The sequence below is a fragment of the Aphis gossypii genome, chromosome X, assembly GCF_020184175.1.
Source record: "Aphis gossypii isolate Hap1 chromosome X, ASM2018417v2, whole genome shotgun sequence".
NCBI lineage: Eukaryota > Metazoa > Arthropoda > Insecta > Hemiptera > Aphididae > Aphis > Aphis gossypii.
In genome coordinates, this window is record NC_065533.1 from 2,479,242 (window position 1) to 2,506,363 (window position 27,122).

Consider the following 27,122-nt stretch of genomic DNA (forward strand, 5'->3'; position numbering starts at 1 on the left):
ACAGACAACACACACATCATTGTAAAACAATACATTCCTCACTCCGTTCAGAATCTATAATTATATAAAAGAATAAATTCATAATCGATGATATCGGGATACTTGCATTCAATTGACATCAGCTATTCTTGAATTATTAAACATTATGAATTACTAATTTTAAAATAATTATTCAAATATTGTTTTTACCTTGGAAAATGTATTGCGGTTTTATTACATTTATTTTCATTGTTATCTTTATCACCCGGTATTACTGAATTTGTATACATTTTAAAATATAATAGAGATTATTTGTAACAATAGTAATTTATTTAAATGATTAATCCCATAAATATTTAAAATATTTTATAATAATTAGTAATTATGATAGCTTTAACGACTTAAAATAATCAAGTTTAAATTACTAATAAAAACAACAACAACAATAATAATAATAATATTCACTTTATTACACTCAATTTGGAATCTGAGCGGAAAGATTTATATAATATATTTTTTTAGTCTGAAGATACATTTTATATCAGATAAAAATAAAAATCTTCAATATCGAATGTGATTACTGTAGACACTTGGTAGGAAATTGAATTTAGTTCGTACTTTTGGGGTTCATTATTAAAAATATTTTATCTCTACTATAGATTCTGTTTTGTATATTTATTACCAAGTCTGGTATGCAAATTTAAATTTCAAATTAAGATTTGGGATATTTATAAAATTAAATATAATAGTAGGTAATGTAAACAATAATGTTATTGTTATAGTATGACATATTACATTCATTATTTATAGCAGGGACCCTTGTGGGCGACCTTGAGTGAATTTTGTAGAATATCCCCATGTATACCTACAATTTTTTTTACAAGCGTTTAAAGTCTAAATTTGAACAAAATACCTATTAGGTACGTCAAAATCCTGAAAATTTGCAAGTACATAATTTTATAGTTGAAAATTCGCAAAATGTTGTGTATTCACATCTGAAGTTGAAAAATTAAATTCAAATTTTCCATAAGTTTTCCTTTAAATAGCTATAGAGAAAACTTGAAGAAGAAAAAAATGTTATAGCGTCTGAATTTTAAATTTGTACAAAATCGCGTAACGATAACTATTCATCCTCAAATGATTTTCAATATTTGTTATTATTCAAAAAGTATAAGTTGAAGATACACGAACCTTTCACTAATAATTTAGATTGACATTTTCAGTTTTTTTTTAGATTCTGAACGGAGTGATGAATGTATTGATTTTACAGTGATGTGTGTTTTTATTTTTTTTTTTTGTGTCTGTCGACAACATTTGGAGCAGTAAAAATGCTTCGATTTTTGACTTCAGTCCCAAAGGAAATTGAATCTAGTTGGTACTTTGAGGAGTCAAAAGTTAAAATTTTTCAATATTTTTTTAATGAATCTGGAAAAACCCCAAAAAAATGACGGAAAAACGGGAATTTTTACGCAAAACCAGTTTTCGGCAAAATCGATTTTTTTATTTTGCTATAACTCAAAAACTAATCGATGTAAATACTTGAAATTTTCACCAAATGTTTATATTAGCGTTCTCCAAACACAGTTAAATTTTCAAAGAATTTTGACTTTTTTTGAACTATTAATAGACAATTGAAATTTTCAATTTTTCTAAGTATTTTTTTTTTAAATAACGTAAAAAATTTTTGGCTGACCAGAAAATCTTGAAAATTTAATACAAAGTTTCTTATAAGTTGTTCTTAAAGTGATAAAAAAAAATCCGAAATCGTTAGTCACAATTTTTTTTTATAAGTGCTTAAAGTTCGAATTTATACGAAATATGTCAAAATTGCGAAAATTTGCAAGTAATTTTGTGGTTGGAAAATCGTAAAAATTTTTTCTTTTATAACTAAGTTTTAAAAATTTGGTACAAGGTTCTCCATAAATTTTTCTTCAAATATCTGTAAAAAAAACTCTACCGGATTCAGACAAAAAATTTTTATGAGTGTTTGAAATTTAAATTTTTACAAAACCGCGTTAAATAACGGTTTAGCCTCAAACGATTTTAAATATTTGTTATTATTCAAAAAGTATAAGTCGTATAGATACATGAAAATTTTACCAGTTATTTAGATTGGCATTTTCTTTTTTATTAGTGTTTGAAGTTCAAATATTGACAAAATTCGTCAAAATCATGAATATTTGCAAATAATGTTGTAGTTAAAAATTTATAAACAATTTTGTATAAGTAGCTAAGAGTTGAAAATTCAATACAAAATTTTCCATAAGTTTAGCATACAATAATTATAAAAGAACTTAAATTTTGGAGAATTCAGTCCATTAAAACATAAACCACCTTTTTCACCACCTAATGGAAAATATATATCCTAGGCTGACAAATCATCTCCATTCAAAATCGTTTTTCGTATTCAATGATACTTATCAGTAGCTATAAGATTTATTCCGTTCAAATACATTTTTTTAGATAATTATTTTTTTTTGTAACTATCTATAATTTACTATTGTCTATTTGTTATAATTGAGTTATGTAAATATCTTTAACTTAACCTAAGGGCCTGCTTGTACCTATGTATTTTTAAAATAAAAATATTGTATTAAATTAATCTTCGTTACTTATATTTTTCGGTTAATATTTTTTACATAAAAACTTTAAAATTACACTTGTGTCGTATTTTTGACATATCAATTTCTAAAAATTGGGTTTCCAGTGTAGTTTTATTGAATTCGAGCTTCTTACAATAATAATTGCAGTATTTGTTTGAAGTGTTTGATCGTTACATAATATTTTTTTTAATATAGAGAATTAAATTTTGATTTTGGAATGGTTAGATTCACACAAGGCAAACTAGTTTTGTGTTAAGTACAAATGACGTCTTAAAATTAAACTCATATACATAATATGAGAACCCATAATTAAATGAATAATTAAATAAATTTATTGTTAAATCATAATATTTTAGGGGGCTTTGGGAGTCAATTTAAATATACATTTTTTAGAAGTCAACTTAAGGATCGACTTTTGTTTTTGCGTATAGATACAATGACTGACCATCGCTACATAGGTAATAGGTACCTACCTACCTCATTTTATACGGACTTGAGACAAAAAATTAATTTTATATTTATATTTATTTTAAAGGTAAATTATGTAATAGTGTAATAGATCATACATGATAGTATATAATATGGCATACCACTTAGATACCAAGGTAAAATTGAAATGCGATTTAACATTAAACCATGGGAAAAAATGTAGTACCTATGTTACTGTCTTACCTGTGTATTTGGTGGACGACCATTGATAATGTTCGTCGTTTTCATTAAACGTTCTGTTTCTATTTCGTTTACGAGTTTTTTGCTCTCTATATTATATCACCCGACTAATATAATAGAAAAAATAAATTTTGCCTGAATAGTCAAAATTCTCTTATCATTTTATTGGTGCTCATTCTTTGGCTGAGTGGGAGGGCGAACGGGCAGTCGAGTATTTCTTATCTACGGACTAGAAGTGCACTCACGGACGTCACGGAACACGCACCAGTTTGTCTCGCACGCACGCGCACGAGTACTGCGTCACTTATCATCAGTGTAATAGTTATTATCAGTGTCCACTGTCCAGTCTTCACAGCGGATGTCGCGTTCGTTCTATTATTATTGTTATTATTATTATGATTGTTAAAGTTTACTCGCTTTATTCGGTAGTTCGCTAATTTGATTGCTGTTGTCCGTTTTCGATTTTTGTCTTGGCCCCCGCGCTTCTCCATCACCCGTCTACCTGACTTTGGCTGCCAACGATATTTTGTACTAGTGTTTGTCTCGGGCTCGTCTAATTATCTTTGCATAACTATTGAGTATTCTTAGTATCTTTCTCACATACTTATTTATCGTCTCGCTCCTCGCTCCCGAAGAACCTCTTAGTTACATTACGATGCAGGTCCGGAAGTAACTCTGAAATTTGTAGCTAGTCAACGACTGTTATACTTGTTTAAGTAGAGAGCTGTTAACCAGATCGTTGACAGCTATTAGCTGTTTGCATCTGTTGATATGTTGTTTTTGTCACTCAAAGTCTAAATGGGAAATCATGAACACACCAGGTAACCAGAGTTCTTCATTATGGTCAATAAACATTATTATTATCACCCATTTTTATGCATGGTTCATGCAGTGTGCAATAAACCAATTTATTAATTTTTTGAAACGGTTAATTTATAAATTCTATTACCTACCTGTAGTCATATTATGTTCTCTAGCTACTTAATTTTTTATATTTTAACCCAAAATTTTAGAAAATTTTTATATCAGATTTCCTATTAAATACATAAAGTCAAAGTTATTAGCATTGCTTAAAATAAGTTGTTTATATATCTACACAGCATATTACATACTTATTTTTAATTTGTTAATTTTTGTAATTAAAGAAGATAATTAGAAGTTAGAAATATATTAAGTTAAACCAATTCATAATTTTTTAAAAACAGAATATATTATCTTCAATGATATTTCTATGATATTTAGAACAAAGATATTTTTATGGCATTTAATAGGTACTTAAATATTACTTACTTTTTTTTTTTCATTAAAACAATTGACAAATATCTTAAGAAGATTTGTATGTGTAATTTTATTAAATTTATTGTACTTCCTATTTAAGGTTTAAATTGAATGTATAGGTAGGTCCTTAAATGCATTTAAAAATAATTTACTAGTACCTTTGTGTTAGTACACCACTTATTGATTCTTCTGGAATTATGAAATTATAACTACTAATGATCTACCTAATAAGAGAATACTATATCCATATGTGCTGTCTATGTCTAATAAGCATACAAAATATCACATTTGTTTTCAGTAAAACTGATTTTGTATTGTTAAATTTAATATTAAAGTAAATTGGTCTAATTGCCAGTTTTTTATGGTTTTTTTTAATTTTTAAACAACTTATGTATAATAATAGAATACAAAATTCGAGACAAAATTGCTCATAATTTACTTAAAAGTTAAAATTTTGAAACTGACGAGAGATAAAAGATAAATAAAAGGAACCTAACCTAACCTAATGAATGAAATTATAAAAGATAATATTCTTACCTTTAAACTTAATAATAAATTGATTGGTTCCATTATTAAAGTTAACTACTTAATAAATTCTATTAAAAGCAAATTTGCTATATCATACATTTGTAAAACAAAGACAACACTTACGTGTATAGCATCCTCTTAATACTATCTTATGTTTGTTAGCCAATTTCAATAAATATTTAAGATATAGTTTAAGATTGAATAACCACATATTTGTTATAAATAACTTTATCTGTGATGTACCTATTTACTATTTTATTTTTAGTAAACTTATTCTATTGAGTATAAAATTAAGAATTTAATCATCAGTAAATACTTACCAATTAGTTATTAAAATTTAATTACCTAGGTAGGTAGGTACTAGGTAATATTTTTTTAATATACTACATGGTTTATAGTCGAGTATGCTATCAAATTTTAATCAAGAGGATGTCATATTCACTGTGTTCTCTTGGTCTTACTAATACATAACATAACAAATTTCTTGTTTAGACTAATCCGTTTTACTCTCATATTTTTAATTTAAAATGCTTATAACTTATTTAAAAATAAAATGTTTAAAAAAATAATTATGAAGTCCTAATAATATTTTTATCTTTAAATTATATGGTAAAATATGTCAGTACTGTAATCACTCTAATTTTAAAAATATTAGAATAGAATGAATTTTTCTGATTGTAAAATTTGCTATGTAAAATTATTAGTAAGAAGACCATAAGTGATAATTTGTTCTTAACACATACAATTATATATATATATTATTTATTTTATAAAAAATAAATGTATAATAGGATTAATGATTCTAAACTTATAATAATTGTAATGTGTAAAAAAAAGGTAGATAAATAAAATAAAATATTTATTTTTATCCTTATTATAAACACATCTATTGAACTTAAACTCATAAGCACCCGGAAGGGGAGGGCAAGCTGGGGCATTTGCCCTTCCTGGATTTTCTAAAATATGTTTTAAGATAAATTACTATTTATTATACAATAAATTATAACATGCTCTCTCCTAGTAAAATTTCGGCGAGCACCTATGCTTAAACTGAATCCAAATTATTTTTATATTATTATCATTATTTTATATCATTATTTAATTATTTAAATAAAAAATAGGTTTTGATACCTAGTGTTACATACAAAAATTATTTTTATTTTTATCTAAAAATTATTAACTAGTATAATTAGTATAATATACATAGTATTAAAAAAAATATATATTAGATTTTAACGTTATGTTTGATATAATTAGTATAAGTTATTATCTATTTATTTAATTTGTAAAATAAGTTACTCATAAGCTGTAATATAAACATTTTTTTCTTCAAAATGTAATGAATTGTAGTTGTAAGAATTTATCAACCAAGTCTAAACAAAATATACTGAGTTATAAAAAAATTATGAAAGATACCTAATTATAAATAAATTTATTATAATGCTAATACATATCTAGAATCTGCTTATATCATATATGTATAGTATTTAATAGGTAGTTATTACTCATTACACTTAACTTTAATGCTACCTATTCAATAAGGTACAAAATGAAAAGAAATTGTTAGTATAATAAGTTATATTTAACTGATATTTTATTAATTAGTTGTACTTGTTGTAAGTTATGACAAATGATACATTGCAATAATAAATTATGACTTATTATTTATAATTGACTTATACAGGATTTGGTATTTAAAATATTTGACTAATTCATAATTCATAATAAATAAAAATATATAGGTATATTATGAATTAATTTTAGCAAATGTTTAACACTATTCCTTTAATTTTTGTTTAGAGAAAATAAAGCCACTTCCACTACCAAAACCAAATTTGTTTCCTACAAATTCAAGTGACTGCAGTTGCCATGAACCACAAAAGTATGTTTTAATAATTTATTAACTGATTATGTAATATTTTATTTTTGTTTTAATCGTAGCTACAAATTACCCGAAAATATTAGGGGGGCTTAAGTACCAAAATTTTTAAGGAAACAGACCCAACTCGTGAGGGGCTCCTCGCTCACTTCAATAGTACCATACCATATAGGTATATTAATAAAATGTAAATCTCACAAGTATAACTAAACATTTTAAGGAAAACAAATTAATTTAATTTACTATACAAATTGAATGAAAATGTAAGCTTATTTTCAGCAAACTTATTTAAAATAATTTCATTATCAAAAACTCTTTCAATGTGAATAACTGATAAGTCTGATAGTCTTTAAATAAACTTGAATTAAATGATTTTGTTAATGAATTTTTAATACATGTTATTATTATGGTTGTAACACTATATAAGTTATAGGTAATTACGGGGTTTGGGGTGCTATCATTAAAAGTGAGTGTGCTAAGCACCCTTAGCACCCCTGCAATTTGTGCCTATGGTTTTAATTATAAATGAATAGGTATTATTCATATATATACTTATATATTCTATTAAAATTAAAAACTCTTAATTGTAAGAAAAATATTTATTACTATTCACCAAATTTAGTTTAGTAAGATTTAGATTATTCTGTTACAAAATATATTCTATTATAAAATAATATTCAAAATATTTTAAGTTAAATTTTATTATATTAATCTGATTTGAGTTATGCATTTTTGATTTTTTTAAGGATATGTCCAAAACATATAATGGTTACCGAAAATGACAAAAATAATGTATCAGTTTTAAAGTGTAATTTGGATACTACAGCTACAAGGTATACAATCAAACCTCCACTGCTTCCAAAACCAAATAATATTGCATTGAAAACTAGTCCTTATAAAGTCAAACATCAATTTCCTAGTGTCAAGTCTAATAAAAAACTCGAATCAACTGTAAATTTAACTGTTAATCAAACTGCAAGTTGTGAGCCTAATGAAAATAAAAATGATGAAGAAATAAAGAATGATAGTGATGTCAATTCTAATGTTTCCCAGTTAGAAGTTCCTCATAATGTAAATAGTATTTTAGAAAATAACATAATAGATAGTGAGAATAATAACAGTATTAACAAATGTACTGACGATGAATTAGATTTAGATTATCAAAATGACAGTTTGCTAAATGAATATGTGGTATTTCATGGTGAATTAGATATGTCAATTAATAATTTAGATGATATTATGAATACGACTATTGATGATGAAAAATCGTCCATTGCTAGTGATTCTACAGACCAATCATTTTCTGTTAGGAAAAAAATTGTCAATTGGTTTGGGTCATTTGGTAAAGGAAAAATATTAAAACAAAAGAAACGTAGTTCTTTTTATGACAGTCAAAATGAGGATGGAAACACTGGGAAAGAAGATAATGATACAGATTCTCATTCATCATTAGATGAAAAACCCAATGAAAAACTAGAACTTGACGAAACATTGTCTCTTAACAATATTGAAACAGAAGAATTACCTACCAAAGCAAAATCCCTAAGAACTGTTGAAGAACTTATATCAACCGAAAAAGTATTTATAGATGTTTTAAATCTATTATGCAAAACATTTGTTATGTTTGTTGAACAAACTGGAGGTGATACGAAACTGATACCATCTACTGATCTATCAAAAATAATCAATCCTCTTCCTCAATTATTAAGTCTAAATGAAGACTTATTACAAGACATGGAGAGTCGTTTGAAAAACTGGAATGAACATCCTAAAATTGCTGATGTGATAGTAAAAAAAGGACCTTTTCTTAAACTTTACTCAACTTACATACGAAATTTTGAAAGTCAAAGTAATTTGTTAGATGAATACTGTCAAAAATACCCACGATTTCAAAAGTGTGTAAAGGACTTTGAGGCGTCTGATGTGTGTAAAAAACTGACCATCAAACACTATATGTTGACTCCAATTCAGCGAATTACAAAGTATAGACTTTTATTGGAAAGTTATTTGAAAAATCAAGATGAAGAGTCAATTGATTATCAAGATACAATAGTAGCCTTAGGTATTGTGTGTGATGTTGCCAATCACGCCAATGAAAGTATGAAGCATGAGGTATGTTTTTGTTGGTTTTCTAATAATTTTTATAGGTTTCATCAAAATGTTGATCTATTTATTAAATTTCAGGATTGCGTTAGTAAACTTTTACAGTTACAATCACTATTAGGAAGTTACATAATAATTAAACCAGGTCGTGAACTTATTAAAGAAGGTGAATTGTATAAGTTGTCCAGAAAAGATATGCAACTTCGATATTTTATTTTGGTATGATTATTACTTACAAATACTTATAATGTAATATATATATTTAGATTTTTTATAATATGAAATTGGTATATATTATTTCAGCTTAATGATTGCTTGTTATACACATCGTATTATGGCACAGTTGCAGGATTAAAAATTAATTATGAGCTTCCACTTAGTGGTATGAAAGTCTTTCTTCCTATTACCGATAACTGCCTCAATGAATTTAGTATAATAACAATAACTCGAAGCTTCACTCTTAGGGCTAAGTTAGTTTTTCAATATTTATATATTCTATAACATTTTATATAAGTATAACACCTTGCATTATAAATTATGTGTTAAAGATCTGCTGCAGAGCTTAAAGAATGGGTTAACACCTTGGAAAAGGCAATTAGAGAACACACTAACAAACAGCTGTCCTTTCTAAACATGAAGTTTGTCTCAAAGAACATTGGATGTGAACCACTTCAATTGGGATATGAGGTAAATATTAATTTGCTTTTTTGGCTTAGCTGTGTATCATTTTTTAATTTTTTTTAAATTAGGCACCAATATGGATTCAAGATTGTCGTGTGACTATGTGCCAATCGTGTGCCACAGAATTCACTGTTACATTCCGTAGACACCACTGCAGAGCATGTGGCAAAGTATGTGTGAATATTTATTCTGAATAATTATAATAAATTGTTTTCATTGATATTTACATAACTTTTGAGTAGGTAGTTTGTAGCAGCTGTTCAGAAAACAAAGCACCACTTCGTTACATGAAGTTTCAGTCTGCAAGAGTGTGTGACGATTGTTATGATTATTTGCTCAAAGGTATGTTAAATATTTTAATAGAGCAATAATAATTTATTGATGTTTTAGTTATTGTTGAGTATAATTACTTTATAGAGTTTGAAGACAAAATATTGGAAATGCGTCAATCGTCTAGTAATAGTGATTTTGAAATTCTCAAGATGGTGGATACTGTAAAAAATTCCTTTAAGAAGTCAGGTGTATGGAGCTCAAAAAAACTTGTTAAGTATGTTCCCCAACGTTTAAAAGAGGTAACTATTATTATTATAAATTGAGCTATTAATTTAAAAAATCAAATCATTTTACTGTCATATCATAGACAACAAATTATGTATAATTAATATTTTAAATAATTATGTATAGGTAATGGCCAACGATTCCGGCTCACAAATGAGTGGATGGTTATATCGAAGGGAAAAACGTAAATCATGGAAAAGATTTTGGTTTGTTCTAAAAGAACAAGTTTTGTATATGTACAAAGCTTCTGAAGATGTTGTTGCATTGAATACAATACCTGTTCTTGGGTATAGTGTTCAAACATTTCCAGAAGTAAGCACATTATAGTAGATTTATTGTAACAGTTTATTTTTGTATTACTATTAACCATGGAATATGATATGATCTATATTTTTCTTGTTCTCATTGATTTATATCTTTTTAACTACTTTTGGATTTCTTTATGAATTCAAGAATACAAAATGTATTTTTGTGTAGTTAGAATTGTTAGAATGTTAAAATATTTGTAACTAAAGTACATGTTCGAATGTATGATAATAATAATAATAATAATATATAATGTATTTGTGATTCCATAGTTCAGGATACCATGCTTCTATGGTCAAACAGATTTACATGTTTCTTTGTTTACAGACTATTAAACGCTTAACTATTTATTTATTATTTATAGAATTATCAATTATTACATAATAATAATATTAAAGTTAACTTAATACTTTTCACAGGGTACAAACTATGAAGAATTTGATTCAAGTTGTGTTTTTCAATTGGCTCATGCTGGACAAAACCCTTTGATATTTTGCTCTGATACCGAACAGTTGGCTAAGAGGTATGCTTGTAATAAATATGTTTAAATTCGACTTTGTTAGATTATTTAATTTGCTTTGACTTAAAAAAATATTGTAATAAATATTTTATAATATTTACAATTATAAAAAATGTATAATAAATCCATAAAACAGCCTATACGTATTTGAAGTTAGTTAAATTTGTATGAATGTTAATATATTATCAAATAATTTGTATAAAATATTCTAGAGGATATCTTTAAAGTTAGGAAAAAATATTTCATAATACTATTGTAACAATTGTTACATAATTATTTATATTTTATAAACATAATAATACGCACAATAGGTACATATTATATTTTTACCTATACATACTACATATTATATAGTATATATATCTCATAAACCAAACATAATACTGAATAGATATTAAGCCCCTCCTGTGATGTCTCATGTTTTATTAGTGTAAAGTTTTGGCTAAATACGAATATGTAACCTGCAGTTCCCTGCGATTACAATCACGCGCACACGAACTCCAAGACTGCCCCACGGTTTTGTACATGTTGTTATTAAGTAAGAATAAAATTGTATATATTAATAATTATTTGGATCAATCCACATTTATTTGTATCCTAAGTACCATTCGTGCTCCCGAGCTACGGTTAAATTATATTCTTAAGTAACTAACGTCTTCCCTGAATATCCTATATTTAACTGGTCATCCTCGACCACATTACACTATATATTGTAGTAATAATGACTTACAATCAGGAAGTAAATTTAATGCATAAAAAAATCAGAATAAGCAAAACTTAATAAAATGAGTTTATAATAAACCATGGATATAACTTGAAAGGTTCTAATTAATAGAATGTTAAAATAATAAAATTGTAATACAACAGCCAAAATAAACAATATAATTTTTGATTAACACTATAAAATATGAATATAACACTATTTTTTTTATTGATATATCCTTTTCTCAATATATTTTTATATGTAATAATAATAAAAAAAACTTAAACATGGTTATGTACCCATTAAATTTAATTGTATTCTATTTATTAATTATATCATCTGCCTAACTATTGATTTTAATTACAGATGGATCAATACTCTTAATGAAGCGACTAAATTAAAATGAGATCTCCTTCAGTATTAACATGTTTATTCACAACAGAGATCACAATCAATTTTAAGTATATATACTGCATAGTTATATTTTAGTTATTAGATTAATGGCGCAATATATGTATTTTTATGGTGCTATTCCAATTTTTAAAAATATCTAAATATATCACTAGATATAATCTAAACCTGTTTTATTTTAATAAGAAAATGTATAAACATACATAATAGTATTAATAATTAGTGCCTTTATTTTATGAATAATGTGTGCATGCTGTGTGTTTTGTGTGAGTTTTTTATTTTATTTAAGTCATTGAATTATTCATCATTATATTAAGACCAAAGTTTATTTCATTACAACTTTTAGTCAAGACCAAAATGTATATGTAATGCAAACATTTTTAATTAAAAAAAAAAAAATTATAGTATTGTTGTCTATTACATATTTTATTTTTATACAAATCATTATAATTTGTTAAATTTTTGCACTTAATTTAAGAAATTTGTTTTTTAGTGATTAAATTATGTTTATTTCAAATCATTTCACTGTATTTATTTCTATAATTTTTTAATTGGATTTGTTACTTTAAAATATCTATACTCCACACTATATTGTCATAGATATGTCACATTTATAAATATTATAATAAATGTTATTAAGTTCTTATAATAGAACGATCTTTACGTAAAAAAATAAATTATAAATGCATTAAACTAAATGTTTAAATGTTTAACATTATAAATAATAAAATTTGCATTTGAATTTTATAAATAATGTTAGTAATTTGTATGTATTATCTATCATTAAGTTATTTTAAACTCAAATATTTGATATATTTTTTGTTACATTTAGATACTTATAATTCTCTAAAATTGTATGTATTATTCTTTATCAACACCATAAACGTATAAATAAATGTCAAAGTATCTGATTTGTTTAAGCTATAAATAAGAATTCAGAGAAGTAACATTGATAATTAAACTGGTTAAAAAGTACTGTTGGTTATTAAATTTAGTCAATAATAATTTTTTAATGATTTGACATTAATTTAAGACACCTTCATGTGTTGTCTGTCTTACAAGTTTCAATCATATTACAATAACTACATAGCAAATTTGTTTTCAGTTGAATCAATTTTTTTGTTTTTAAATTTAATATTTAAGTGAATTGGCCTAACCGCCAGTTTTTATAATATTTTTATTTTTAATTAAATTTTATGTATAATATAAAAATATAAAAATGCTCATAACTTGCTTAAAAGTTAAAATTTTGAAACCGACAAGATATAATAAAAGATGTTCTTATAATCTTACTTTTAAGCTTGATAATAAATTAATTTGTTCTAATATAGTAATAATTTATCAAATTTCCATCAAGAATATTTACTGAGTATTAAAATAAACAAACAAATTTATGTTGGATCACCTCAAAAGCCATAGGCTGTGCTAGAGGTGAAAGTTCATACATGCATTGCACAAATTAAATAAATATAATAAGGGGAAATGAAAGAAAAAAAATTATACAGATAATATTATACTAGTACTATATACAATTACTATATTATATTAACTAATACTATAATAAAATATTATGAAATAAATAATGATCAGTAAATTATTACAAATACATATTTTATGTTTTATACAAAACTGAGTGAATACAAAATATGGTTCTAATTGACAAAAGGCAGTTCTCAATAATTTAGGTAATGACATGTAATATTAATATTTTTAACAAATCGTGTGCTATAATTATGAGTATGTGAATTAATTATATTAATATATTTAAAAATAACAGCAAAAATATTTATTATATGAAGATAATAACAGGTTCAATAATACTTATGATGTTAAATATTTTTAATTATGTATTGGCTATTTATGTATAGTTTATTTATTTAAAATAATTAATTTTTTAATATTGTAGTTTTCAAAACTTTGAACTTAATTAAGTTAAAAACAAATAACAGGTACCTAACTATTAACTTAAAACTGTTTAAAATTATTTGTTTCAATTTAACTTGGTTAAAAAATATTTTTAACTTGTCCAAGCTAAGTTTTTTTTATATAAGATTACACAAATCAACACCACTTGGTACCAAATAATTGAATGACAGGATTTTAAAATAAAATATTTATTACATTATTTGCAATGTATCATTTTTTTTAAACTTTTGATGGTCAATTGGTCAATATAAATAGATTTTAAATAAACCTGTAGGTAGTTGACTTTCAACAAATAATTGTACTCATAACTCATTACTCATTATAGTGTACATTATCTTGTATTTAATATTTATTACCTACAAATCATTATTAGTTATTACTTATTATTAAAGGTGGATACTAACAAACAAAAAAGTAGAGTTTAAAAAATAAAATAAATAGAAGTCTAAATATTAAGTTAATAATTAAAAAATTTTAAACATAAGTAATTAAATAGTTATTTAATTTAATTGCTTATTTTAAGTATCCATTATAATTTGTTTTTTCAAATAATTTAAAATTTTTTGCACTAGGTTCAAACCCTGTTAAATATATTTTTAACTCTTGTAAAGAAGACTTATTAATTATCTACTATTTTGTTTAATCATTTAATGATTTTGAATAAAAATAATTAATGTACATATTTCTTGATTTAATAATTTAGTTAATTAATTTGAAACTGTCTAAAACACCACAAATTTAAAGGAACAATTTAAAGGAATATAGCATGAATTTTTTTATTAATATTTAGGTAATTGACTTCTATATAAGCTTTTCTTCTACAATATTGATAATAACCAATAGGTATTTTTACTCTGAAACCGCCCAATAAGCCAAATTATTGGAAATACAAAAATTAATTGTCATATTATGATTTTTTTATACTATTGATGTACTTTAAAGTAATTTATGTTTAATGAAGTGTTAATATCAGTTTAAAACTTAAACATTATAAAATTACACTTGGCCATTTCAAGTGAAAATTGTTTTTATATTAACCATCCTACCTGTAAATGTTAGTAAGTTAGTTTATTCAAAATAATTTTTTAACTCTTTAGCATTTGTTAAAAAACTATATTTATATAATTATTATTTACATAATACTCAATGCAATCTTTCCTATGTCCAATGCCAGAACAAAAATCTTTGAATTCTATGGTTATCAAAATATTCCTTTAAGTGTATACTCGCTTTACCAAAGAAAAAAATATATTATTTTCATATTATTTTAATGTAAATTATACACATTTTAAATTAAAATTTTATAAAAAAGAAAATTTACAGACAGCCTATAAGACTATAGTAAAGCATGTATTACTTTAAAAGAATACAATAAAAATTTATTTCTGAAATTTTTCTTAACGATAGTCTTCTTTTTATATTAACTTTAACAATGGTGATAAATGGAGAGATAGGTATGAAGTTGTGGAATTTGTAATAAACCATAATTTAGTCCAAGTTAATTCATTTTTTTATAAATTATCTTTCTGATTACAAAATGTAATACTATGTGGATGTTGGTATTTTTTCAACTTTTGGTTGAACAGTAAGATTTAATTTCAAATTAAAATTTTTTATAGGTTAATAATAAATGTCTAGGTAAATTTACCTAGATAAACTTACCAATGCCAAAACTAGGTTTTGTGGGGTTCTTGTGTTAACAAATTGTATAGGGCCCTGCTGTCTGCATACCTGTACAACCAATATAATTAAAAATAAAACTTTTTTTTACATTAATGTAAATTTGTTACAGTTATTATTTTCTGATTTCATTTAGTTTCATGATTCATGGTTTTTTTTTTTTTTTTAAGAAAACATACTATTTACACAAATAAAAACTGCACGTCATTAATTTCCGAACAATACTATCCAATGCGGCAATGCTATATTTCAATATATTAAAATTGGTTTAAATCATCTAAAACTCTAAAACTGCGTAGTATAGAGGTATCCTAAATAATATATAGTTACTTAAACTATTATTATGTATTTTTTTTTACAAAACGTGTAGGTATTTACTGTATAAAAAAAATATGATGAAAAGTGAAAACCTAATCAAATAATGAATGTAGTTAAAAGTAAAATACAGGAAGACATTAAAGCTTTAACTACCTACATCACTTTTATGTAACAATGAACCATATAAAAGTAAAATAATTAATCAGGATAGTACTGTTATAATGGCCAACAAAAGCTATAAAATATAACATAAAACTATTTTTTATTTTTTAAATTTAAGTGCAGCAAATATAACAGAAAACCATATAATTAATTCGAGTTGAGAATAAATTGTGCTGGCCCAAAGGAATTATATAATTTTTTTTAAATACCTAAGTAATAAGTTATTAACTATTATATTATAGGTATCATATTAAATTATAAAATAAAAATAAAACTAAATAATTTAATTTAAATAAAATAATAATTAACCGTTTTATAATATTTGATGAATATGTATTATCAGGTACATTTTAAGGTTTTTTTTCTGTAAAATTATGTATCTGTTATCTGTATGTATGCATATAATATCAAGTACCTATCAACTACCTAAACAATTATTGTTGTTTAAAACATGAGTTGACTACGGCTGCTGCGGATAGACTATAGTACATTAGTACTGTATGGTCTCGGTCTGTATGTGTATATTATGTAATCAACAATTGTATAGGTAGTAGTATTGTCATTATCTTAATTAGGTACGTCGTATTATATCGATATATATGTATATATAATATATAATTATATTATTAGATAGTCCAATACTTAATAAAATAATATAATATAGGTAGTAATGAAAAAGATTATGGAGCAAAAATATTTGTACACAAGCACTAATTATTACATTTTTATGAAAACCCCAAAATGTGCAATTTTGTGCAAAATAAAACTTTCTTTAAATTAATCTACATTCCTTGATTTGAATTTTTAGCTTGTTTCTATAAGATTTATAACACACCATATTGCTATAAAAAGATGCAATTCTACGATAATCTGGTCTTTACTAATGCTAGTAGGTAATAACTATAAATTAAGTGTCTCGATATTTCAACATAATTGTACAATACCTACGTCTGTCAAACTACCTATCTACCTATACTCTTTAAAAGGTTTTATAATATGATCTATACAGGTTATTAAAAAAAAGTATTTTACATATTGTTATTTCAGTTATTTGTTACCATTTCGAACATTTTACAAGAAAATATAAGTGCGAATTGCAAGGTTCTGAGCAAATGTCAATGCTGCCTACCATTAATAGGTTAGAATATATTAACGAAGGGGGGAAGGCGATGATCATGTTGATGGAACGCTATCTGCAAGACATTGAATAGCTGAAATCGTCAGAACTCACCAGTCTACACTCTACAGTGGAAGGGTATCGCATCTTCCCTCCCTCCTATCTAACCTACGGATACTCGTTTGACCCTTAATGGCGGTCCTGTTACTTACATTTTATTATTTTACGTACTTATCGTACATACTAAGGGAACAATGAGGAAGTCTGTAAGTATTTGTTTTCGCCGAGCTTTTGGCTACCAAGTTACGAAAACATCGTATGTAGTATGTAGGTACGTCATTAAATCTCATTTTACGATGTCTGTCGGTCGTCCGCTGATACTGCACAAGTCTGCGTTTATTTTTGGAACGCGCTGTATACTTTTACATTTTACGCGTCAGCATGCACACACGCGACGTTGCGCGATAATAGTAATAATAATAATAATAATAATAATTAATTATATACATTATACGTTTGTGCGTAAAAACGACGTCGCACGACGCACACACGCCTTACGTTTAGTAACAGCCGATCCGTTGGCGGAAAAGTGTGTGCGTCTTTTTACGATTACAGGCTAGTGCTGCGTCTCGAACGACGAATGATATTGAGTGTCTACGTAGTATTATTGTTATCGTTGTAGCGCTAATATTGTTATAATAATACTAACGCCATAATATAGAAATAGTGCTGTGGTTAGTAATCGCTGTTGTAATATTTCATAGTGTTTGAGTGTTCATATAGTGTTGAACGAGCTGCCGCGGTGCGTCATTTACTGTAGATAACGGCCCGGCCAGTCGCGATGAGCGCTAAAAATACGAGTTTCGTCGACACCGACGTCGACTTGCACCTGAAGATATCCAATTACGAGGAGACGGTCAAACACTTGGACATCTACTATGGCATAGGTTAGATGATTCTCCCTTCTATCCCTTTACTATTTGTTTTACAATAAATTAATATGGATTAATAATACCTATAACTTTTATCAGTGTCAGAAATTTTTTTAGAATACTATTTTGAATCCAGTATTTATTTTGTTATTCTAAAATATCTACTTTCCGCTTATTTTTATATATAAACGTATACTTTTTATTTTAACAATACAGTAGTACAGTACTGTAAGCATATTATACTAAAATATAGGTACTACAGTATATTTAATATTTAGACATTAAGTAGGTATTTAACATTTTAAAATAACAATATAAGTATATTAACATTATTTTAAACAAAACAATTCATCTTTTATACAACTAAAATACGGATAAGAGTGATAAGACTATAATTAGGTAATGTAATAAAACAAGAAGATAGTAGGTATGACCATAATGGTACCTAATACTTAATTGGGGCATTTAAAATTAAAGAATTATAATGAAACAAATTAGTAAATTTAAACAATAAAAAATGTAACAAAATATAATATTGTAATTATACTACCTACCAGCTACCTGTTATTTTGGAAAATATAATTGTAATTGTGTTTTAGATTCTATTGTCTATACGGAGTGATGAATGTATTGATTTTAAAGTGATGTGTATTTTTTTGTTTTTGTATCTGTGTACACCGCATTACTTGACGAAATAATGCTTCAATTTAAAACTTCTGGGGTGGTTTTCGGTGGCAAATTGAATATCCTTGGTGAATTATAAATTTATAAAGGTCAAAAGTAAGAAGTTTCTAGCAGTTTAAAAAAAAAAATCGATTTTTTTATATTGTAACTTATAGCTCAAAAACTAATCACTGTGAATATTTGAAATAGTCACCAAATATTGATATTAACGTTATCTATACACGGTTAAATTTTCTGGTTTTTTTTTTAGCTATTTATAGACAACTACTGCAATTTTCAATTTTTCGATTTATTTAATTAAAAATTTTGGGTGTTCAAAATTCTTCAACATTTTAATACAAGGTTTCTTATAAATTTTTTTTATTAAAATAAAAATAAAAAAAAATAAAAAATCGTTGGTCTCAATTTTTTTTAAAAGCTTTTTAAGTCCAAATTTTTATGAAATGTGTCAAAATCCCGAAAATTTACATGTAATTTTGTAGTTGAAAATTCATAAAATGTTTGTATTTATATCTAAGGTTAAAAAAATTCAACACTAAGTTTTCTATGAGTTTTCCTTCAAATAGCTCTAGAGAAAAAAACTCGAAGCGTCATTATAGGAAAAATGTATATATAAAAAAAAAAAAAATACAAAGTCGTGTAACGATAACGATTTATCTAACTCGAACCTCTAGAAGTTGAATTTTTGATAACTCCAAGGAATTCCTTGGCTCCTGCCTTTCAATATATATATCGTATATTTTCTGTAAGTCGAATTTTAGATAACTCAAACTTTTTTTCGCCTCCAATCAATTCGAGTTATCGAAGTTCCACTGTATTTTGTAGTTAAAATGTATAAAAAAAATGTTGTATAAGTTACTAAAAGTTAGAAATTTAATACAAAATTTTCCATAAGTTTGGCTTACAATAATTATAAAAGAACTTAAATTTAGGGTATTCAAGTCATTAAAACATAAACCACCTTTTTAGCACCTACTGGAAAATATATCCTAGGATGACAAATCATCCCCGTTTAGAATCGTTTTTCGTATACAATGATACCTATCACTGGATTCAAATTGAATACATCCATTATAGTGACCTACTATACAGCAAAGGTTACACACTTGATTACTTTATTTTTTTCTTAGGTTATTAGAAAATAATTTTTTAATAATTTTTCCTATTTTTACTAGATATATAGCGTATTAACCTGATACAATTTAAAAAAAAAAACAGGGCATTCACTATATTTTATTATATTATAGGTATAGAGTGTAAATTTTATTGAATAGAACACTTTAATTCAATGATATACCTACATATGGGAAACGATTATTAGCCCCGAAGTTGATCATCATCATATATATCTACTATAATATTAACAATTTATTTTTCTACTATAATAATACGAATAATTTGATAGGTTAAACTATTTTTTTTTGCCAATAAAAAATCTCAAATTGTATACAATTATTAAGTATTATATTATTGTTACTAACTTTTAACTTTGAATAAATACGGACGTAATGTTTAACGTTTACGTGAATAAGTTTGGGGTATAACTTAAGGCGGTTGCATGTTATTTGATCCGGTAAATAATATCCGATGACAAATGAATACCTATATGATTCGCATTTCTAGATCTGGTAAAAAAATATCTTGTACTCAAAATAACCTGATTTAAAATTATCAGGTAAATCAAAATTACGAGTGATAAAAATATAAATTTTAATAGGTACCTATAATATTATTGTATGTTAAAAATTATGAATTATAATTATTTTTATTTTACGGAATAAAATCCCAATTTCAATTTATACAGATAGTAATAAGGTATAAACGTATAGTATAATATAAACAATTACAATATAAACAGTCTTTGATATTTAATGTTTAAATTTATAATAAATAATTTTAAATTAAAACCTAATATAAGTACCTAAGTATCCCCATAAGTACCTACCTATAAATAGTATAAGGTTATTGATTATTGGGGTATATGATAATAGATAGTGACAAATAATGAGTTAAGTGTAAGAATATAATATTAAACAGGGTATTAAACTCAGTACCTATTAAATCATTTGAAATAAAATATAAATAAATATAAAATTAAAATTATGAATAAAAATATTATTATATAAATATAAGTTTTAGTAGGTATAATTATATGATAAAAATAAATGTTTTTTGATAAATAGGTATATATAAAATCAAAATTATAAGTCATAAGACGCTACCCAATTTTGTTGTTGTATTTTTGATGTATGTTATGGCGTAAATATTATAATATCCATTGAATTATAAAAATTGTTGGTCTTTTTGACTTTTAACAAATGCGTATGTTATATTTAATTTTAGTAAATAAAATGTGTTAATAAAGCCGTACAAGTGCCAATGTGTCTTATTGTTATATACCTACGACACGGTAATAAAACTGATTAACAGCGGTTATCGTTGTCGTCGGATATTTTTGATAACCGTTATTTTGTCGCCTGGTTATTACTTATTATATCTACCGGATCATTTGTCGCCGGTGACACCGGTATTATCTATCGGATCAAATGACGTGTCATGACTTAAAACTAATCTGAATTTTTCAAAAATGTCATTATGTACTAATGTGTAGTAAGTAATAATTTATACGGTAATATAAGTAATAATAAATTCAGTAGCGGCTCGTGAGTTAATATTCTGGGGAGACTTAAAATTATTTAACATTAACTACGTACAACAACGAACAAGAAAAACCCTGTTATTGAAAATCTAATAATATTATAGTATTACATATTTAGTTAATATTTTTAAGTTTAATTTGATTTTTTTGTTCGTAAGTTAAAGTATTAAAACCACTAGTTAATAATATGTCTATTATATTGTCTTTTTGCATTTTTAAAATAATTAGAAATATAACAAATATCAAATAGAAGATAGTATAAAACCCTGTAGTAAACGTGTTATAGTTATTAAATCATAAAAATGCATTAATTATGACAGCGACTAAGAACGGCGCGCGGTACGGCAATTTTGTCGTGAACCCAGTCTCAATAGAGTCTATAATACGCAGCTTATTCTCCCTGCCCCCTCCGGCCCTCCATCAAACCGGCCGTACCATTTTACATGTTATGATTGAGACTGTCGGGCGGCAGTTTCACTGTAACGGCGACCGTCACCGTCATCGATAAAACTAAAATAGCATTTCTATTAAAATAACTATTTAAAGGTTTTAGACTTGGTTGCTTTCAATTTATAATAATAAACAAAGAAAACGATATAAATTATATAATATTATATTTTCAATTCGAATAAAAATATTTTTATGCATTATTATTTTAAATAATTATTATTTACAAGTAACTGGGTTTTTTTAAGGGGGAGACTCAGTCTCAAAGTCTCCCCTGACGAGCCCCTGAATAAACTGTTGAAGTCCAAATAAAATATTTTGAATAATAACAAAATAAATATACGATTTTATTAAAATTAGAACTTGAAATATTCATAAAAAATAACTGTATTTTTATTTTTTATCGTATATTTGATATTTTTAGGTAATTATAAAAAAAAACTTATTTAACATTGTATTACATTTTCAAACCTTAGCTATCAAAATTAAAATTTTTATAAATTTTTAACCACGAAATATTAGTGCATTTTATAAGTATAACTTCAAACGATTGTATAATTAAATATAGAATTAAATTGTGACTGTAAATTTTTAATTATTTTAAATCAAGTCTTTCAAGTCTATAGTTATTCATTTTTGAATTATAACAAAAAAATAAAATCGTAATACCCATATAAAAATCAAATAACAACTAATAGAATATATTATATTACCTAATACTCATAAATATAAAAATTTATTTATATGACGAGTGACAAGATACATACACTTGATACTATAATATATTATGTACAATTTGAAATATAGGTATGTCGAAAAATGTCTTTAGGTATATATAATTTAAATAATAACTGTCCCTATGTATTTTTATAGTTTTTTAACCATTTTAAGATTAACTTATTAAATTTCCAAGTATTTTGACTTAGCTAAAAAATTTTATCGACATTTATTTAAAAATAACCAATATTTTAAATGCCTATACAAAATAATTGGATTTTAAATATTTATTATTATTCTAAAACTATAAGTCATAGATACTTGAACCGTTCACCAGTTATTTAGATTAATATTTTTTTACATAATTTAAATTTCAAAATACTTCGTTTATTTTATGGCTATTTATACTTATTTGAAATATTCGTTGTTTTTTGGATAAGTCAAAATACTTGAAAATCATTAAAACAATTTTACCTTAAGTTTAAATTTATACGAAATTCACAATTTACCCGTAAAATAACGATTTACTATCAAATAATTTTAGATTTTTGTTATATTTAAAAATTATAATATTATACTACCTAGTAGGTATACTAGTCGTAGAAACTTGAAACATACACCAGTTTCTTAAATTGACATTTTCTATACAAAATTTAATTTTGGAGTATTCAGGTCATTAAAATATAAACCACCTTTTTCACTACCCAATGATAAATATATCTTAAGCCGACAAATCATCTACGTTCAGTCGTTCAGAATTGTTTTTTATATACAAAGATCAAAAATTAAATTAGTGGCCCGGGTCTAATTTATTTTCGGGGGCTCTAATTTTACAAAAAAAAATTTATAATAACATGTCAATTGATATTTATTAGTTAAATAAGAAAACTATTTTTTCTCAGAGAGAAAATTTACATTATATAGTTAATCTATTAAAAAATAAAATTTAATTAAGTGTTAAAATATAAAATATATTTCTATTGACTGTTGAAGTGTTGAAACCCATACGGTCTAACTGGATAATATTGATCGAAGTTTGACTAGGTTTTTTAATATTTTTCTCATGTTTTCTTATTGTGTTAATTTTGACAAATAAAAAGGGGTATTTAACCATAAATCGCATTAGAAAATTACAATTTCATATGCTGTACTGTAAATTACGGTAAATATTTTATTGATCCCGGCCTTTGTGGGCGGTTCATTTTAAAAGTCGACTACGGGATAAAAACAAGAGGTGCTTGTTTATTACTAGGAATGTGATCAATAGATGAGGAGGTTGTTGTTCTATCAACGATCTCAGATCCAGTGATATATATGAACAGTGTATATATGTATTTAAGGCATTCGCTTTACTATTTTTTACACTTTTTTTAATAAAGTGTTTATTTCTTTTTCTCGTATACGTAAATGTAGGTGTCTACTATTTTCATCGTTAATATAATATACCTCCAACCTTCCATTAAATATAATCATACCATTGAAATTAATTCTTGTTCTTATATATTAGATACTAGATATATATTTAATATGTTACGGCCAGTGTTGGTTGCAGAGATTATCGATTTTTGGAAGTTAATCTACTGCAGTGCTCTGTAATATTGTTATATTTGTTATATTGTAATATTTTTAAAACAAACTATATTTCGAATAATTTATCTAAAAAAATTGAGGATACATAATATTTAACTCGTAAATAGCTGCTTTAAATTTACATATTTTTTGTTTTGTAATTATCTGTATATCCAGGTACATATTCTTAATATATTTAATATATCTTATAGACTACTTGTATAAGGTAAAGTTATTTCAAACCTTCTTTCTTAAAGAAACTAATTTTAATACAAATAATTAAGGCATTTATAGTAAAATGACAAAATAATTTTAGACATTTTTTAGTAATTTATATTTATATTTATATTTATCTTTTGTACTGCACTGTATATTGTCTGTATATCCATTGCTTATTACTGGTTTTATTTTAAATATAGGCTAAAAAAAAAAATCAAATAACTAAATATGCTGGAAACAGATGAATGTTTTTGATTTGTGGAGCGATTTGGAGATGACGAGGAGTAGAGGAGTAAAGCGACAAGTGTTAATCACTAGTTGTAATTTTTTATAATTCGAAGTATATTTTTTGCATTTTCAATGTGTATGAATTATGGATTTTTAATGATTCTAAATTCAAAGTAATAATTTATGCATTATTTTGCATTATGTTTAAAAGTTTTATTTGCCTAGGGTTAAAAAGAAGTATAAAGTGATAAAGTGAATTTCTTTTATGTTCTAGTTTTTACATTAAAGTAATATGACTGAACGTTATTAAATAATTTGAACGCATTCGGTTAGGTATATACGAATTGAATTTATCGAGAATAATAATTCGAAGAAAACTCCGACCTATGTTATTTTTACGATAAGTCATAGTAGTCAAAAAAATCTATGCAGAAATATTACTCAAAATATTTGAAACATAAATCTGAAAATCTATTAATATTAACTATAATGTTATAGACTATAGTATATTATAATATAGATTATTTGCAAACTCATAGTTAATAATTGTATTACGGGAGCTAAGAGTTTCTGATTTGTGATTGCAGAATATAATAATTATGTTTTATCATATTCAATAATATATCTTGGAAGTACATATTAGTATATTATATTACCTAATAAATTATGCCTACTTGACTTATCTTATTGTTACGATTTGTAAACAGTTGTGGTGGTAATATACCTATGTATATAGATTAAAGTGTTCCAAGACAAAAGGTTAGTGGTAGCTAATGGATCATTAATTTGTACTCAATAAAAATGATAAGGGAATAAAGTGCAGATGATTACGTCGCATATTGTTCTATACTTAATATAAATTGTAAAAACAAAACACATTAACTTACGTTTGTCCATCGTCGCGACATAAATATGATGATGACTGCTGTCTACTATAATTATTATAGTTATAATATTTTCGTCTATTTAGTATTTAGTAGGCTATATGAGTGTTATTGAGAGAACTGTTAATTCAATTAGATTTCGGTATTGTGACGGTGCATAAATATTATGGAGCGTAGATATAACATTTCTAAGGATATTGTTTGCTGGTTAGGTGAATAGTAAATACTACATTAATACGTGTATAAGGCTTAGACTCTCAAGCAAGATGCCACGAACTTGAATTAGAGGTACTGTGAAAGTTTTTTAAATATAAATCAATCATTATACATGTCATATAAAATTATTTTACTAAAGATATAGCGCGTGTCTAATACAATGATTTATTGATTTTTATAATATAATATGTTTGATTATATTTAGCTTAAGAAAACTTAGCTATAAAACATAAATATAAATACAAGATATAAGTATACTACTATAGGATGTTTTTGTATTTTTCGGAAAATACTATAGGGTTCTGCGAGTCAAAAAACTTTGTATAGGCAACTCCGTATACCTACTATGTATATGATATCCACTGGAATCGATAATTTTATAATGAAACATTATATAGGTACCTCGTTTTAATTTTTAGATTTGATTTTTTTGTTCAAAATTTTCTATTTCAATACCAAAATAAATTTTTTTCACAAGTATAAAAATTAATTACTTTTTATTTGTTTACATATTATAATATTAATAAGTTTTAGAGCCTGTTGTATTCAGAAATGTATCAATATATTTTTATATCGTTATAGCCAAAACGTAATTTCAAATACTTCTAATTATAGTCAATCATCGTTATTAGTAGAATTTTTTTTCGATTAGTATCGTGAATTCAACAGTGAGTATAGCCTGTAGGTACTGGGTAACATGAAAATAATGATTATAATGTACGCATTGATTGATTTGGCATGCTTTTTTTTGCTTTGTTTATGTATCTAAGCTGTTTACTTTTATGTTAGTGTTTGTCTAGACTAAATGTTCGACCACATCACTTCTTAAAGAAAAACGAACGCGTGAGTTGAAACTTTAATTGAAAACCGAATGAAACAATCGCGCGTTGTCAGATATTCAGACCCGATTTTGTATTGCAAAGTTTAGATGGAAAACTATTATTGTCATCAGACATTTCGATGTGCTACTACATAAATTAGCAAAACGATCACAACTTTCCTCTTGGCTATGTTACAGTTATTGTATACAAATATACAATAATACACAATGAATTGTATTTTTAAATTCCCAGTTTTCTTATTTAATGACCAGAGTTATTTAATACATATTACATATATTGTATTGTTATAATACATACATATTAT

The 27,122-nt window shown here is 25.1% G+C and overlaps 2 protein-coding genes across 6 annotated transcripts in view; both read left to right on the top strand.

Annotated features, from left to right (window-relative positions):
• LOC114132245 (FYVE, RhoGEF and PH domain-containing protein 6-like) overlaps positions 1-12,738 on the top strand; it is a 31,750-nt gene extending 19,012 nt beyond the window's left edge. For 2 of the 3 annotated variants that reach the window (XM_050206464.1, XM_050206465.1), the window contains exons 2-12: positions 6,858-6,939; positions 7,683-9,048; positions 9,121-9,258; positions 9,343-9,509; positions 9,588-9,726; positions 9,789-9,890; positions 9,963-10,062; positions 10,138-10,292; positions 10,405-10,590; positions 11,004-11,107; positions 12,174-12,738. In XM_050206464.1, coding sequence (XP_050062421.1) covers positions 6,858-6,939; positions 7,683-9,048; positions 9,121-9,258; positions 9,343-9,509; positions 9,588-9,726; positions 9,789-9,890; positions 9,963-10,062; positions 10,138-10,292; positions 10,405-10,590; positions 11,004-11,107; positions 12,174-12,213 — 2,579 coding nt within the window. In that variant the 3' untranslated portion in view covers positions 12,214-12,738. Of the gene's footprint in view, positions 1-3,509; positions 4,073-6,857; positions 6,940-7,682; positions 9,049-9,120; positions 9,259-9,342; positions 9,510-9,587; positions 9,727-9,788; positions 9,891-9,962; positions 10,063-10,137; positions 10,293-10,404; positions 10,591-11,003; positions 11,108-12,173 lie in introns of those variants that run through there. The other variant, XM_027997654.2, reaches the window with a different exon arrangement.
• A 5,242-nt stretch (positions 12,739-17,980) lies between these two features.
• LOC114132237 (probable phosphorylase b kinase regulatory subunit beta) overlaps positions 17,981-27,122 on the top strand; it is a 40,905-nt gene continuing 31,763 nt past the window's right edge. For 2 of the 3 annotated variants that reach the window (XM_050205824.1, XM_050205825.1), the window contains exon 1: positions 17,983-18,368. In XM_050205824.1, the coding sequence (XP_050061781.1) occupies positions 18,263-18,368 (106 nt within the window). In that variant the 5' untranslated portion in view covers positions 17,983-18,262. Of the gene's footprint in view, positions 18,369-27,122 lie in introns of all 3 variants that reach the window. The other variant, XR_007605647.1, reaches the window with a different exon arrangement.